This window comes from Terrapene carolina, unplaced genomic scaffold, assembly GCF_002925995.2.
Source record: "Terrapene carolina triunguis isolate 2854851 unplaced genomic scaffold, T_m_triunguis-2.0 Scaffold23, whole genome shotgun sequence".
NCBI lineage: Eukaryota > Metazoa > Chordata > Testudines > Emydidae > Terrapene > Terrapene triunguis.
Genome location: NW_020664374.1, coordinates 26870055 through 26885342, shown reverse-complemented (window position 1 = coordinate 26885342; position 15288 = coordinate 26870055). Strand labels below are relative to the sequence as shown.

General features: G+C 42.5%; 1 protein-coding gene across 1 annotated transcript in view; it reads left to right on the top strand.

Moving 5' to 3' along the window:
- Nucleotides 1-15288, top strand: part of LOC112112035 (dystrophin) — a 1981667-nt gene that overhangs the window by 1800964 nt on the left and 165415 nt on the right. The window contains exon 61 of the mRNA XM_026649948.1: nucleotides 1977-2055. Within this exon, the coding sequence (XP_026505733.1) occupies nucleotides 1977-2055 (79 nt within the window). The remainder of the gene's footprint in view (nucleotides 1-1976; nucleotides 2056-15288) is intronic.

Here is a 15288-nt window from a genome sequence, read left to right as displayed (position 1 = left end):
TAAAATGGAATATTGTAATGTGTATTGATAAGTAAATGCTAATAATGAAGAAAGACCTGGAATGCTTGCATCAAAGACAGGTAGAGCCTTAGGTTTCTATAAAGAACCCTCTCAAAACAAATGAGGGGTCTAAAGAGCAGTCACACATTTTTTATTTTCTTCAGCATGGCTCATTTTTTAAAAAAACAATGTATTATTGAGCTGAAAACCAATATTTGAAATTATGGAGGACTATGATTCATTGAAAGGTCATTGTAAGGTTAAAATAAATAATAATGTTATGCTAAAGGTGGTGTTAGCTTCCACAGGCATATCTTTGATCTGTCGGCAATCATAGACTTCTTGATGCTGGTGGGCATGAGAGCCACCCTTCATTCCAGAAAAGTGTAAGAAGCAATTAAGCTCCTTTATAAAGTAAGATAGCTGAAATAATGGGAGCCACTGCCCAAAGCACAGAAGCTGAGTTTGGTGGGCAGAAGGCTTTCTCGGGGGGCTGATTGCAAACACAGGGTGCCTCTGTGTAACTGTGACTTGGAGGAGCCAGAGGCAGTCAGAAGAAGACATAGAAGGCATAAGAAAACTAAGGAGATAGCAAGAGAAGCACTTGCAATATGACACTGTGAAAACCAAGAGAGAGGATTTGGGGGCAGAGTGCTGACTGGAAAGAGACTTGCAACTGTGAAAAAAGAAATTACCTCCTGTTGTTTGAGCCCTACTGTGTTCAGGGAAACAGGACTTTGTACATTATTTGTAAATACATGGGATTGCATCAAAGAAATACCTGGCTTCTCCTAATGGTAACAAGCCACAAGACCCCAAACATTGGCTAGCCACTCATGTCAAAAGAGTGAACATGCTACTGCCAACACCTACAAAAATTAAAACTGAAAACCTGAATTTCCTTTTTCATCATATATGGTGTTTGTTACCTATTTATATATCTCTCTCAATTTGGATAACAAAACCAAACTTAATCTGTTCCCCTTTCTGTTTTTCCTGTACTAATATAGTGCTCCATTGTTTGGTTTGCAGACCTTGCAGGGAAATGTTTACATTCAGTTAATCTGCTTCCTATTAGTTATTTTGTTTAAAACATTTCTGAGAATTTACTATTATTAGCTTTAGGCATTTTTGGTTTCTAAATGCTAAATTTAGACCTAAGCTACGTGACATTGTCCTTTGGATATATAGTACATAAAGTTGTTAGTGAATATCACTCATGTTGTTTGGAATTTTCTGTACAAGATTATTTTACTGACCTCCTGTCCTAGACACTCTGTTTTATACCGAGACACACAGATTTGGGGATTTTAAAAATTAAACCACAATTCTACAATAGTTGTGTCTTCATGCAATACATCAGCCCAACAAGACACTAAAAAACATTTTCTTCAAAGGACAGTACCATACTGAGAAGAAAAGGTCAAGGGGATGGGAGCCAATTGAATTAGAGAACAAAGAATATGCTTGTACCCAAACGCTAGTTGATTACCAGCATTGTGGCACTATACGTGTGCAGTTGGCATCTCCATACTAAATGAGATTACTTTCTTTTATACTTATTATTTTATGACTGTTTGCTCTCAAAAAGTTCATTCGGAGTCATTCAAATTCAGATAATAACAGAGGGGTTTCTTTCCCATTTTAATGTTTGCAAGAGAGAAAACAAAATCTTTTTTATTATTATTTTGGCTGGTGGCCGTTCAGATGATTTAACAGAAAGGGGTTTATCAGGCTGCTTATTGTGGGCCTGGTCTAATGCCATTTAAATCAGGAGAAAAAACATTGTTGACCTCCCTGGTCTTTGGATTCAACCCGGTAAACTGCAATCACACCCTTGGTTTATAAATTCTTGCATGAGTGTTCTTTTGTCCTATACAAAACAAAACTCTTTCTTTAATGAAATAGACACCTAACTTTAATTGCTACTTGTTACATGTTTGAGAGGAGAGTCATTTTTCTCTTCTTTTTCTCAGGTGGCCATTGATGAGCGCATCAGACAGTTGCATGAAGCCCACAGGGATTTTGGCCCTACATCTCAGCACTTCCTTTCCAGTAAGTCATTTTTAGTTTTTCTTGCATAACTTGTGCAGTGCTCTTTAGAAGTTAAAACCTCAATTAGGTAGCCAGCCCTGCCATTGGTGTCAACTAGGGTTGCTGTCTGTTTCCATTTTAAACCCCATTGCAGATGTGTTTAGAACTCAACAGTAAAAAATTAATTGCTGGCTAAAACTTGGTATAGAAGTGTACTGATTTCAATAAAATCCGGTATAGATGGGAAAAGCCTACCAGTATCAGGTCCCCTTACCTCTTTCTCTACAAGTGCAGGATTATTCCTGTATTATACTTGTCCACTCTAGTTTGAAAGCTTCCAGTTGGGAGTTGTTGCTGATTAATTAAATAAAATAGAGTTTCTGATAACTATAATTATTTCAAATTTCTACAGTACCTGAACCCCAAGCTCTTTGTACATTTTCAGTATATACTGACTTTGAATTCATATATACTTTTCTTACATGATATATAAAAATGATCACATAGCTACAGTTTGCATATGTGTGCATAGTCATAGAATCATTGAAGATTAGGGTTGGAAGAGAGCTCAGGAGGTCATCTAGTCAAAGCAGGACCAATCCCAACTAAATCATCCCAGCCAGGGCTTTGTCAAGCCAGGCCTTAAAAACCTCTAAGGATGGAGATTCCACCACTTCCCTAGGTAACCCATTCCACCACTTCCCTAGGTAACCCATTCCAGTGCTTCGTCACCCTCCTAGTGAAATAGTTTTTCCTAATATCCAGCCTAGACCTCCCGCACTGCAACTTGAGACCATTGCTCCTTGTTCTGTCATCTGCCACCACTGAAAATAGCGAAGCTCCATCCTCTTTGGAACCCCCCTTCAGGTAGTTGAAGGCTGCTTTCAAATTCCCCCCCCCCACTCTTCTCTTCTGCAGATTAAATAAGCCCAGTTCCCTCAGCCTGTCCTCATAAGTCACATGCCCCAGCCCCCAATCATTTTTGTTGCCCTCCACTGGACTCTCTCCAATTTGTCCACATCCTTTCTGTAGTTGGGGGCCCAAAACTGAACAGAATATTCCAGATGTGGCCTCACCAGTGCCAAATAGATGGGAATAATCACTTCCGTCGATCCGCTCGCAATGCCCCTACTAATACAGTCCAATATGCTGTTACCTTCTTGTCAACAAGGGCACACTGTTGACTCATATCCAGCTTCCCGTCCACTGTAATGCCCAGGTCCTTTTCTGCAGAACTGCCGCTTAGCCGGTTGGTCCCCAGCCTGTAGCAGTGCATGGGATTCTTCTGTCCTAAGTGCAGGACTCTGCACTTGTCCTTGCTGAACCTCATCAAATTTCTTTTGGCCCAATCCTCCAATTTATCTAGGTCACTCTGGACCCTATCCCTACCCTCCTGCGTATCTACCTCCCCCCCAGCTTAATGTCATCCGCGAACTTGCTGAGGATGCAATCCATCCTATCATCCAGATCATTAATGAAGATATTGAACAAAACCGGCCCCAGGACTGACCACTGGGGCACTCTGCTTGATACCAGCTGCCTACTAGACATCGACCCATTGATCACTACCCGTTGAGCCCGACGATCTTGCCAGCTTTCTATCTACCTTATAGTCCATTCATCCAATCCATATTTTTTTAACTTGCTGGCAAGAATACAGTGGGAGACCATATCAAAAGCTTTGCTAAAGTCAAGATATATCACGTCCACCACTTTCCCCATATCCAAGAGCCAGTTATCTCATTGTAGAAGGCAATCAGGTTGGTCAGGCATGACTTGCCCTTGGTGAATCCATGTTGACTGTTCCTGATCACCTTCCTCTCCTTCAAGTGCTTCAAAATGGATTCTTTAAGGAGCTGCTCCATGATTTTTCGAGGGACTGAAGTGAGGCTGACCAGTCTGTAGTTCCCTGGATTCTCCTTCTTCCCTTTTTTAAAGATGGCCACTATATTTGCCTTTTTCCAGTCATCCGGGACCTCCCCTGATCGCCACGAGTTTTCAGAGATAATGGCCAATGGCTCTGCAATCACATCAGCCAACTCCCTCAGCACCCTGGGATGCATTGCATCCGGCCCTATGAACTTGTGCATGTCCAACTTTTCTAAATAGTACTTAACCTGTTCTTTCACCACTGAGGGCTGCTCACCTCCTCCCCATACTGTGCTGCCCAGTGCAGCAGTCTGGGAGCTGGCCTTGTCTGTGAAGACTGAGGCAAAAAAAGCATTGGGTACTTTTTCCACATCATCTGTCACTAGGTTGCCTCCCCCATTCAGTAAGGGTCCCACACTTTCCCTGACTTTTTTCTTGTTGCTAACATACCTGTAGAAACCCTTCTTGTTACCCTTCACATACCTTGCAAGCTGCAACACCAATTGTGCTTTGGCTTTCCTAATTACACCCATGCCTGCTCCAGCAATATTTTTATACTTCTCCCTAGTCATCTGTCCAAGTTTCCATGTCTTGTAAGCTTCCTTTTTGTGTTTAATCTCACAGAAGATTTCTCTGTTAAGCCAAGCTGGTCACCTGCCATATGTGCTATTCTTTCTGCACATTGGGATAGTTTGTTCCTGCGCCCTCAATAAGGCTTCTTTAAAATACAGTCAGCTCTCCTGGACTTGTTTCCCCCTCCTATTAGCCTCCCAGGTGATCCTGCCCATCAGTTCCCTGAGGGAGCCAAAGTCTGCTTTTCTGAAGTCCAGGGTCCATATTCTGCTGCTCTCCTTTCTTCCTTTTATCAGGATCCTGAACTTGATCATTCCATGGTCAATGCTGCCCAGGTGGCCACCCTACCTTTTACTTCCCCTACCAATTCTTCCCTGTTTGTGAGCAGCAGGTCAAGAGGAGCACGGCCCCTAGTTGGTTCCTCCAGTACTTGCACCAGGAAGTTGTCCCCAACACGCTCCAAAAACTTCCTAGATTGTAATATATATAAACAAGTAGTATTAACAAGACAAAACCATCCTGCTAATTATTGAGACCAAGTCTTGTATCACAAATCTACAACACTACATTAAGGATGAAACCTATTCCAATAAAACCCTGCTTTCAGCTTGCAAATGTTTTGCCTGGGGGAAAAAATCACAAATTTGGGCAAGACTGAAATTTAACATCTGCAGCAGCCAATATATTTATCTATTGCTTTACAAAGACAAAAAATTAATTAACCCTACTGTCCCTCTGAGAATATATCCATTGCACTACCTGGTATTAGGAATAAATGCACAGATGAGCAGGTAGATGTCCTTGTTAGGTTCTTTGTGGTAGCTGCTTACATTTCTGTTTCTTGAAGAGGATGAAATTAATACATGCTAATTCTGAAAAGTTGGTTCAGTAAAACAGGGGATAGTCTTGTTATGGAGAAACTTAGAAGCCCAACAAAAATATAGAATGTTTGGCTGTCTGGTTACCATTAATTTTGCTGAATGCAATAAAGATACTACTGAACTAGTGAGCCATCCCTGTTGTTGAGATAACCCATACATTTGTGCTCAGCTCAACTCTGGTTATTGTCTGTGAATCAATATTAGTTAACCATTGGAACAACTTACCAAGGGCTTTGGTGGATTCTCCATCACTGGAAATCTCTTAAATCCAGATTGGCTGTTTTTCTTAAAGGTATGTTCTAGCTCAAATTCAAACAGGATTAATTCAGGGAAGTTCAGTGGCCTGTGTTATGCAGGAATATCCCTCTCCCCTCGTCCCCCACTGCTTGTTTTTCTTGTGATTTATATGTTTTAAATCAGAGAGTCATAGAGCTTAATGCCAGAAGGGACCACCAGATCATCTAGTCTGACCTCCTATGTATCACAGGCTACCAACCCCACCCAGAACCCACACACTGAACCCAACAGGTCAACTTCAAATGACAAATGTGAGAATTCCCAGTTGGCAAGTATTTCCGAGCCATTTAGTGTTAGTTTGGATGGAACTTGGCTCCTTGTAGGAATGATACAGGATGGGCCTCTTCCATGGATAAAGGATTAAAGATACTGATTAGATCTTCAGATTAGATCTTTTTTTATCAGAAGACAATGACTTCAGCTAAATTCATTGGCTCCTACTGAGTAAAACTCATATGGCCAAAGTAAAATGGTGGCCACTTTTCCCATGGCAGCTATAGTGTAGAAACTCACAAGGGGCAAGTTGGGCCCATAAGAAAAATATTAACAGTTATGGGCCTTGCATAATTCATCTACTTAGCAGTCTTGTGGGGGGATCAAAAAACCTCAATTTAGCAGAAGAATAGCCGTTATTTAAACTTTTTTTTCAACTCTGTAACAAACCATTATTGTCTAGCTTTGTCAGCAATGCAACTCACCCGCCCCTCCCCACAGCCCCCATAACTTTATCAAGGATGTTTTGAAGTGCACTGAAAGACAACTTGAAACAGCTTCAAAGCATCAAGGCAAGAGATTGAAATGAAGCTGCTTGGAAGCCACGTCTTTGGCCTATTGTACTGTGATTAAACAAAAGTAAATAGCAGAACTTTATTTAAGAGATTATATCAATGGAATAGAGCACAGTCACAGGATAATGGTCTCCTGCTGCTTGATACATTCCAAGGGGAAACCAACCAAGGCATTTATCAAAAATAGATGTTGACAGACAGATTTTATTTTCAAAGAAGTAGACAGTCTGTGCCGATGTTGTGTTTAAATGATTTTATTTCTGCTGTACCGTATGATTAGTGATGCAGGTGTAATCATTCTGCCTGAGAGACATTGATGTTCAGAACTGTATAGCGTTATCAAACAGTTCCATTTAGACTGGCATCGAGGACAAACTTGTTTTTCAACCAATCAGAAATAAATTTACTTTTAAAAGTATAAGTTTTAATGCTGCATTATAATTTTAAGAATAAGCTGGTTTCTAAATTGGTTATTAGCTGATTACCACAGGTAAAGCATGTTGTTTAGGAATTTGATAAACAAAGGTGGGAAATTAACATCGTAGCTGTTTGGCAAAACCCAAACCAGGTGCCATATTGTGCCAAATCAGCATAAAATCTGATAGCACAATGCAGTCTGAAGGTTGTTCAAATCTGCATCCTATTTTATCCAAACTCTGAGAGTTTGTGGAAGAGGGAGGCAAAAGAAAAGGTTTTGGGTTTAGCCCATTTCTGTTTAGTACATTTAAAATAACATTAACTATATTAATTAATGGAAGTAAAATCAAACTGAAACCTTCCCCTCTCTCTTCACTTACCTATTTTGCCTAGCACAGGAGTAGACACCTGAGGGCTTGGGGGGCTTTAGTTCCCCTGTCAAGCTGTCCTGCTACAACAAATATAAATAGCAGTGTAGCTGTAGTACCACGAGTAGCGGCAGCAGAGGTACCGCTTAGAATTGTGGAGCACAAACCTGCCTGTAACCAGTGGGTATGTACTCAGCACAGCTAAGCCATGCCTTTGCTGCCACTGTCTATGCTGCTGTGGCTATACTGCTATTTATACTCACACTAGCTCTCAGAGAGCTAGTGTGGTATGTGTACGCAAGCAGGGGAATCACACCATTAGCTCATAGTGTAGATGTAGCCTAAATGGCCATGCCTTTTACAGCAAGTAGTTTAGTTTTGTGTTGATCTTTATTTGATTGTGATTTTTCACATCCCGAGCTCGTAGCACAGATGTAGCCTCAGTTAAGTGAAATATTGGTTGAATAAGAGGTAAACCTTCTCTCTAGAAAGTCTTTTGACCTGTCTGCTGCCAATCCTGCCTGTAATCTTTCAGCATGTCAGCAAACTCTACAACCGAAGGGCCTCCCTCTGTTTCCCAGTTGAATAAAGTGTGGAAAGTTAAAACCAAGAACTTTTATGTAAATCCAGTGTTTCACTTTAGCAGGTATAGTTTATATTGCATACCAAAACGTCGACTCTTACATTGCCTCCCAATTTTAATAAATTCATAGATTTTTATGTCAGAAGGCACCACTGTGATTGTCTAGCCTGACCTCTGGCATAACACAGGCTGTAGAATTATCCTGTAGTAACTCCTGCTTCAAGTCCAATATCTGTGTCTGAACACACAGCGTATGTGTGTATCTTTTAGAAAAACACACAAGCATGGGTTAAAAATTTCCACTGACGAGAATCCACCACAGGCACACTCCACTGCCTGGCTTTTTAGTCTGAATTTGTCTAGCTTCAACTTTCAGCCATTGGTTCTCATTGTACCTTAAAATACTGCCTCTCGGTATTATAATAGCTTAAAAAGCAGATGCTTTACTTGAAAGAAGTACATATTGTATATCTTAGTTACTATGGGCCAGATCCTGAGTAGCATCAAAGCAGAGCTCGGTGCAAGTGAGAAGGCGTTGCGGGCGGGGAGAGGAAAACCAGCTTTGCAGCTCCCAAATCCTGGACCATTCTGTACTGGTTCTAGGTGTAAAGCAGGTCAACCCAGGGCTGTTCGGCATTATGCCATTATGTCCACAGCCCCTGAGCAGGCAGGGATTTACTGGGGCACTCGTACATCCCAGTCACATCCCATTTCCTATGTAAATTTCCCTGCATTTTCTAGCCTGGGAGATGGGATGGAGAAGGAGCCACTATGGTAGCTCTGAGGATTACCCTAGGAAAAGAGGGGTGGTCAGGGGACTGCTCAAAGCCAGCTTTAGGGTTATTTTGAAAGTGGCTAGGGCACAGGGAAGACTTGCCTTGTATTTCAGTGGTGTGCATGTGCATACATATACACACGTATAGGAGTTAAATCAAACAGCTGGTTTTATTTCCCTTAAATACTGGATATACTGCAAGTATTTCCAAAATGCTTCTGGAGCATTAATATTCAGCAATTTGAGAGCTGGTGATGGCTCCACAAGTCAGTTGGCTACACTGAGCAGTGTGTTCTGCACTGGTAAAGCCACCTTGAGTTTACATCATTCCCAGCAGCACTACTACTAGAGGGCAGTTTGTTGGGGAGTTGTGATGTCAGAGCATCAGCTGGCCAGCACTGAGAGATGTGCAGTCATTCCTGCGAGCATTGATTTTGTAGTTATACTTCTGGGAGCAAATGTGTGAAAAATAAGGACGCCTCCCAGTGAAGGGGGAGGTCAGATCAGGGGTGAATTCATGCTTTTTAAATGGGTCTTGCAGCACAATGAAAGCAAGTGAGGCCAAAAAAGGTCAGTCTAGTGATGGCAAGAGCACTTAAAAGAAAATAGGATCAGGAGGATTCTACTCCGTGGATTTATTTCACACATATTCACCACAAAATCGTTAACTTGGAGTTAAGGTGCTAGGCTGCACATCCCACCAGTGCACTTGTAGCAATCAAAGCAATAAGCCGTTAAATCTCTCAGCACCGCAGTTAAACTCCCCTCATGAGTTGCCCCTCTCAAGCTCAGCTACTTCTTTTCAATCATAATTCCACACTCATCCTGAACAGCGGTCAGGCAGACACTCTTCAACTCCAGCCATGTTTACTGGCTATTCGTTTGTGTGTTTTGGTAATTAACATGGGATGGGTGTGATCTGCATAAATTACTTTGCAAGTAGTTCTATGCAGGGGGCATATGAGGTCTGATTGTAGATTGCAAGTGGCTGGGTGCAAGATATGATGTTTTCTGTAATGTTTCAGAAAAGTTATTGGTGACCTGTGTCATTGGTGACCTAGTTATTGTTCAAAATTGGGCATGTTGGAAGTTACAGAGTTATAATTGTATCTATTATCAGCGGGTAGCCATGTTAGTCTATATCCACAAAAACAACAAGGAGTCCGGTGGCACTTTAAGGACTAACAGATTTATTTGGGCATAAGCTTTCGTGGGTAAAATCCCCACTTCTTCAGATGCATGGAGTGAAAATTACAGATGCAGGCATTCTACTGACATGAAGGGAAGGCAGTTACCTCACAAGTGGAGAACCAGTGTTGACAGGGCCAATTCAATCAGGGTGGATGTAGTCCACTCCCAATAATTGATGAGTAGGTGTCAATTCCAGGAGAGGGAAAGTTGCTTTTGTAGTGAGCCAGCCACCCCCAGTCCCTATTCAAGCCCAAATTAATGGTGTTAAGTTTGTAAATGAATTTTAGTTCTGCAGTTTCTCTTTGAACTCTGTTTCTGAAGTTTTTTTGTTCAACTATGGCTACTTTTAAATCTATTATAGAATGTCCAGGGAGATTGAAGTGTTCTCCTACTGGCTTTTGTATGTTACCATTCCTGATGTCCAATTTGTGTCCATTTATTCTTTTACGTAGGGACTGTCCGGTTTGGCCAATGTACATGGCAGAGGGGCATTGCTGGCACATGATGGCATATATCACATTAGTAGATGTGCAGGTGAATGAGTCCCTGATGGTCTGGCTGATGTGGCTGGGTCCTCTGATGGTGTCGCTAGAGTAGATATGGGGACAGAGTAGGCAACAAGGTTTGTTACAGGGATTGGTTCCTGGGTTAGTGTTTCTGTGGTGTGGTGTGTAGGCTGGAGATGGGGCTGCATGACATTGGGAGCTTGGTGCTTGAATGAAGCTGTGGATGGGGGAAAAGAGGGACTTAAGGAGAAATGTGGGGCATGGAAGGAGCTCTTCCACTTTCTGGTCTCTACCTCTAGGCACAAGACCCACTTTTTCTTCATTCTCCCCTCCCCCACAGCCCCACAGTCCTGCTTTCTTTTCCCCAGACCTCCCACACACACCTACTCGCTCTTTTTCTTTTCTGAGACCAGTGGCACAGTGTGTCTTTGTTGAGGCATCAGCATTTTAAAGACTTCCCTTGGCAGGGGATCAAGCCAGCAGTGCCAGCGGAGCTAACTCCAGTCCCCACTCTTCTCCCTGCACACAAGCTTTTTTCCCCAGGCCACCCACACATTCCTGCTAAATTCTTTTTACTTTGGCCCTCAATACTCTGCTCAACCCCACCTGGCTCCTCAAGCCAAGTTCTTTATCCCCCATGAACTCCTCCATAGCTCCACAGAGCCTTGTCTCTTTCCCAGAGCGTACCCCTTGGCTCCTGATGCCTAGTTAGTCTCCCTGGCTCCCCGTGGTATCGGTGAGGTTTGGAGCTGGTGAGGGATAAACACCAGGGAGGGAGAGGAGTTATTTAAGTTAAGCGCCAATATGGACACAAGAACAAGTAGATATAAACTGACCATCAACAAGTTTAGGTTTGAAATTAGACAAAAGTTTCTAACCAACAGAGGAGTGCAGTTCTGGAACAGCTTTCCAAGGGCAGCAGTGGGGGCAAAAAACCTAAGTGGCTTCAAGACTGAGCTTGATAAGTTTATGGAGGCAGTGGTATGATGAGTCTGCCTACAATGGCATGTGGCCTAACTGCGACTGCTAGCAGCAAATATCTCCAGTGTCTGGTGATCGGACACTAGATGAGGAGGGCTCTGAGTTACTGCAGAGAATTCTTTCCCAGGTGTCTGGCTGGTGGGTCTTGCCCACATGCTCAGGGTCTAACTGATCACCATATTTGGGGTCAGGAAGGAATTTTCCCTTGGGTCAGATTGGCAGAGACCCTGGGAGGTTATCACCTTCCTCTGCGGCATGGGTCACTTGCAGGTTTAAACTAGTGTAAATGGTGGATTCTCTATAACTTGAATCGTTTAAATCATGTTGAAGACTCAGTAACTCAGCCTGAGGTTAGGGGTCTATTACAGCAGTGGGTGGGTGAGGTTCTGTGGGCTGCAATATAAAGGAGGTCAGAGTAGATGATCATGATGGTCCCCTCTGACCTTAAAATATATGAGTCAAAGGCTAAGGCTGGCAGCCTTAACAGAAGTAGCTGTCAAGATGGAGTTTGATAAATGTCAAAAGTGGCCCATGGCCATGTCCGAGATGTTACATGAATGCATGTGTGGATGAAGTTGGTAGTTTGTGAAGACTGCAGATGTTTAGCTAGAAGGACCCAAACAAATGTGTGAAAAACTGTATAATTTCTAAAAAGGAGCATTTTTAAATGTTTCCTCTGTAAAAGTTAGTGAATATTAAACTAAAAATTTCACATAGAAAATTCTATTGTCCTCTGAAGGATTATTGTGCTCAATTTGGAGTCGAAATGCAGTAACTGAAGTGTGAAGCACAGGAATTTCAGTCCTGCTTTAAGTGCAAATTTCAGCACAATCTCAACTATGGAGCTGCAACTCTCTCCCCTGTAATAATGGTGCTTTGTTGGCTCCTTTTGTTTTGATCTGTGATGCTGCCTTTTACAGAGAATGGGATTCATTGTCTGTTGTTGGAGGATCCATCTGTATTTGTAAGGATAGTTATTACTTCCTTTTGAGATAAAATAAATGAGAGGTAGGAGAGATGTCAGGCTGTTTTTAATGCCACTAACAGTTCAACCAGCCTGCCATCAATCCTGGTTTTTAATGCTGTAACTCATTGACATGCACCACTTGTGATTGCTGAAAAATAGAAGGTATGACAACTTTTAAACATACAGGTAGAACTTGTAATTTACAGCCTGATCCCTGTAGGATTGTCACATACAGTGTGTCGATGATGTGACTCAATGAAATAATACACAGCTATAACTGGCAATTACCTGTATCTCGTTTTGGAGATCACCAGGGTTTTTTTTCTTGCTTAGAAGTGCTAATTCCATCTTTGGCTCCAAAATATCAGCAGTTTAGAGATGAACCCAGATTTTTATCAAGATAGGGAACCAATAGATATTGGGGTAAAAGCAAAAACATTTAGGCATGCATGTTTAAAAGGCATGTTTACATCTGTCTTGTATTTTGTGGTTTGTAGGATTCTCCTGATATAAAGAGCTAGGGCTTAAAGTTTAACTGGATATACCTAGCTATATTTTAAATTTTCAAATTATAAAGAACAGGTCACTTTTTTCCATTCTGTATTTAACAAATACACCTCTACCCCAATATAACGCTGTCCTCGGGAGCCAAAAAAGCTTACCGCGTTATAGGTCAAACCGTGTTATATCGAACTTGCTTTGATCCACCGGAGTGCGCAGCCCCGCCCCCCGGAGCGCTGCTTTACCACATTATATCCGAATTCGTGTTATATCGGGTCGCGTGGTGTAGCTCCAATGATCAGAACCAATTTTCTCAAACTATTTTTTTAAAGCCATCACATGCCAGTACTGTATATGGAAAATGGTTAATCATCATTAGGACTATTAGTTAACATTCAGAAGTAGATAAATAATGGTTAGAAATGTGTGCTTAAGATTTGGAAAGTAAATTTCATATTTAATTATCCTTTGGATAGAGTCCAGAGTTCCTGGGACAGTTCCTTGTTTCCTCACACTCTGTTATTTTAAATTTCAGGTTCTGAAAAATCTTTTCTTCATTACTTCTTGCCATTTCTGCTTTACAAAAATGGCAGTTAATAAACTGTAGAACTAAATACTTTCTTAGTCACTTTCCATTGCACAGAGATTTTGCTCTAATGTAAATTATTTGAAATTGACGAAAAACACCTTTTCAATTTACGGTTTTGGCATTAATAGCCTGAACAGACAACCATTAAAGTCATTATCAAACTCCCATGGATATTCAAAAATGACAGATCAGACCCTATTTCATTTGACTACTCTGTTGCCAGTCTTAAAGATGAGACTATGGACTGCATTGGATCTGGACACCAAGCTATTATTCTTCAATTTTAGAGGTTGAATATGTTACTTCAGCCTGTGCTGATCATGGGAATTTAGGATTTGACATAGTAAATCAAACTGGTTTTAGAATTTAGTTGGTGCATGGATTGTCTCTTTTGTGTATTTGTACAGCCCCCATCAAAATAGGTGTTCAGCCCCATAATACACACATAGTCAATTGTTTAGCACTGCAAGCTGATGTCAGGGCCTGGCTGTGGGTAGCCTGTGTGCATGGGTCACTTATGAAGTTGTGATCAGGAGTTGAGTAACAGAGTTAGGGTTGAGCCAGGTTAGAGTCAGGTGCGGAGTTGCAGACAGGAGGCAAGTAGCAGACTCAGGGATGAGCTGGGGTTAGGAGCCAGAGTCTGGGGTTCACAGCAAGGCAAGATCTGGAGGGAAAGCAAGCAGGCAGTCTGCTCAGAATGCTCCCTGATGGCTTCCTCATTTATACCCCAGCATATGTCAGTCATTAGGCTGTCGGAAGGCCACCGCTCAGGCCCTGCTGGGCAATACTTCCTGCAGTGTCTGGCTTCACAGAGTCTCCCTTCAGGTGGCAAATTTTTTCTGTCCCCATGCTAGCGGCGGGAAGGGCTAGTTGTCCAAGTACATACCTAGCATCTTGACAGGACCATACTCAGGGCTATGCTACTATTTTTAGTGCACTAGCTCAGTCAGAGTTAGCACAGGTATGTCTACCCAAGCTGGAAATTACACCTCCAGTCACAGGTGATGACTTTGACTTTTATTTTTCCTGGTGGGTGCTCCACCCCGCTCCACCCTGAGGCCCTGCCCCCACTCTGCCTCTTCTCCCGAAGGCCACACCCTTAGTCCGCCTCTTCCTGCCCCAGCCCCACCCTCGATCCACCTCTTTGGCCTGCTCTGCCCCCTGCCCCGAGGCCCCACCCTCACTCTGCCTCTTCCGGCCCCACTCCACCCCTGCCATTCATCACTCTCCGCCCTCCTCTGTGCGCCTCCAGACAGCTGATCAGCAACCCCACTAAACAGCTGTGGCTGGTGGGTGCTGAACACCCCCTATTTTTTTTCTGTGGGTGCTTGAGCCTTAGAGCACCCACAGAGTCAATGCCCATACTGTACCTCCAGTTCCAAGTGTAGGTGTACACCCTGTGTCTGAAAATACTTTTTTAAAATCTAGATACAACATTCCACTCTTTGGGTATCTGTGAATTGAGCCACACAAAGCTAAGTACTGAATTATATAGAGGTGTAAAGTGCATGGAGGTAGAGAGAAGCAAAAGCCACCATCCCCAACCTGCAACCAGAGTTTAAATCTACAGTGCAGCATTCAGTGGAAGATTTCAGTCTCCAGGGCTGCCAGCCCTGCACCTTTCAAGGAGAGCCAAGCACATTTAAAGGAAGAAAGGAGACTTAAAAAAGAAATACAAATAATCTCTATTGGATGTTTTGCTCCTCAGCTCTTGCCTTTGTTACTATCGTCATTAAGGGAGGAATGACTTTGCAGTATCAGTGGGCCGCAATTTAAGTTCAAGACCTGCTTAATGAGTGAAGCATGTTAAAAGTTAGAGGGAATTATGTTAAATACACATGGGCCACATCTATACTAGCACATTTTTTGTAAAACGTCTTACCATTGCACTACCACCAGTGCAGCTCCATAAGTGGTAGCAACAGTAGGAGCAGCTGGGGTTTTAAACACCATGTCCTCTAGACCTGC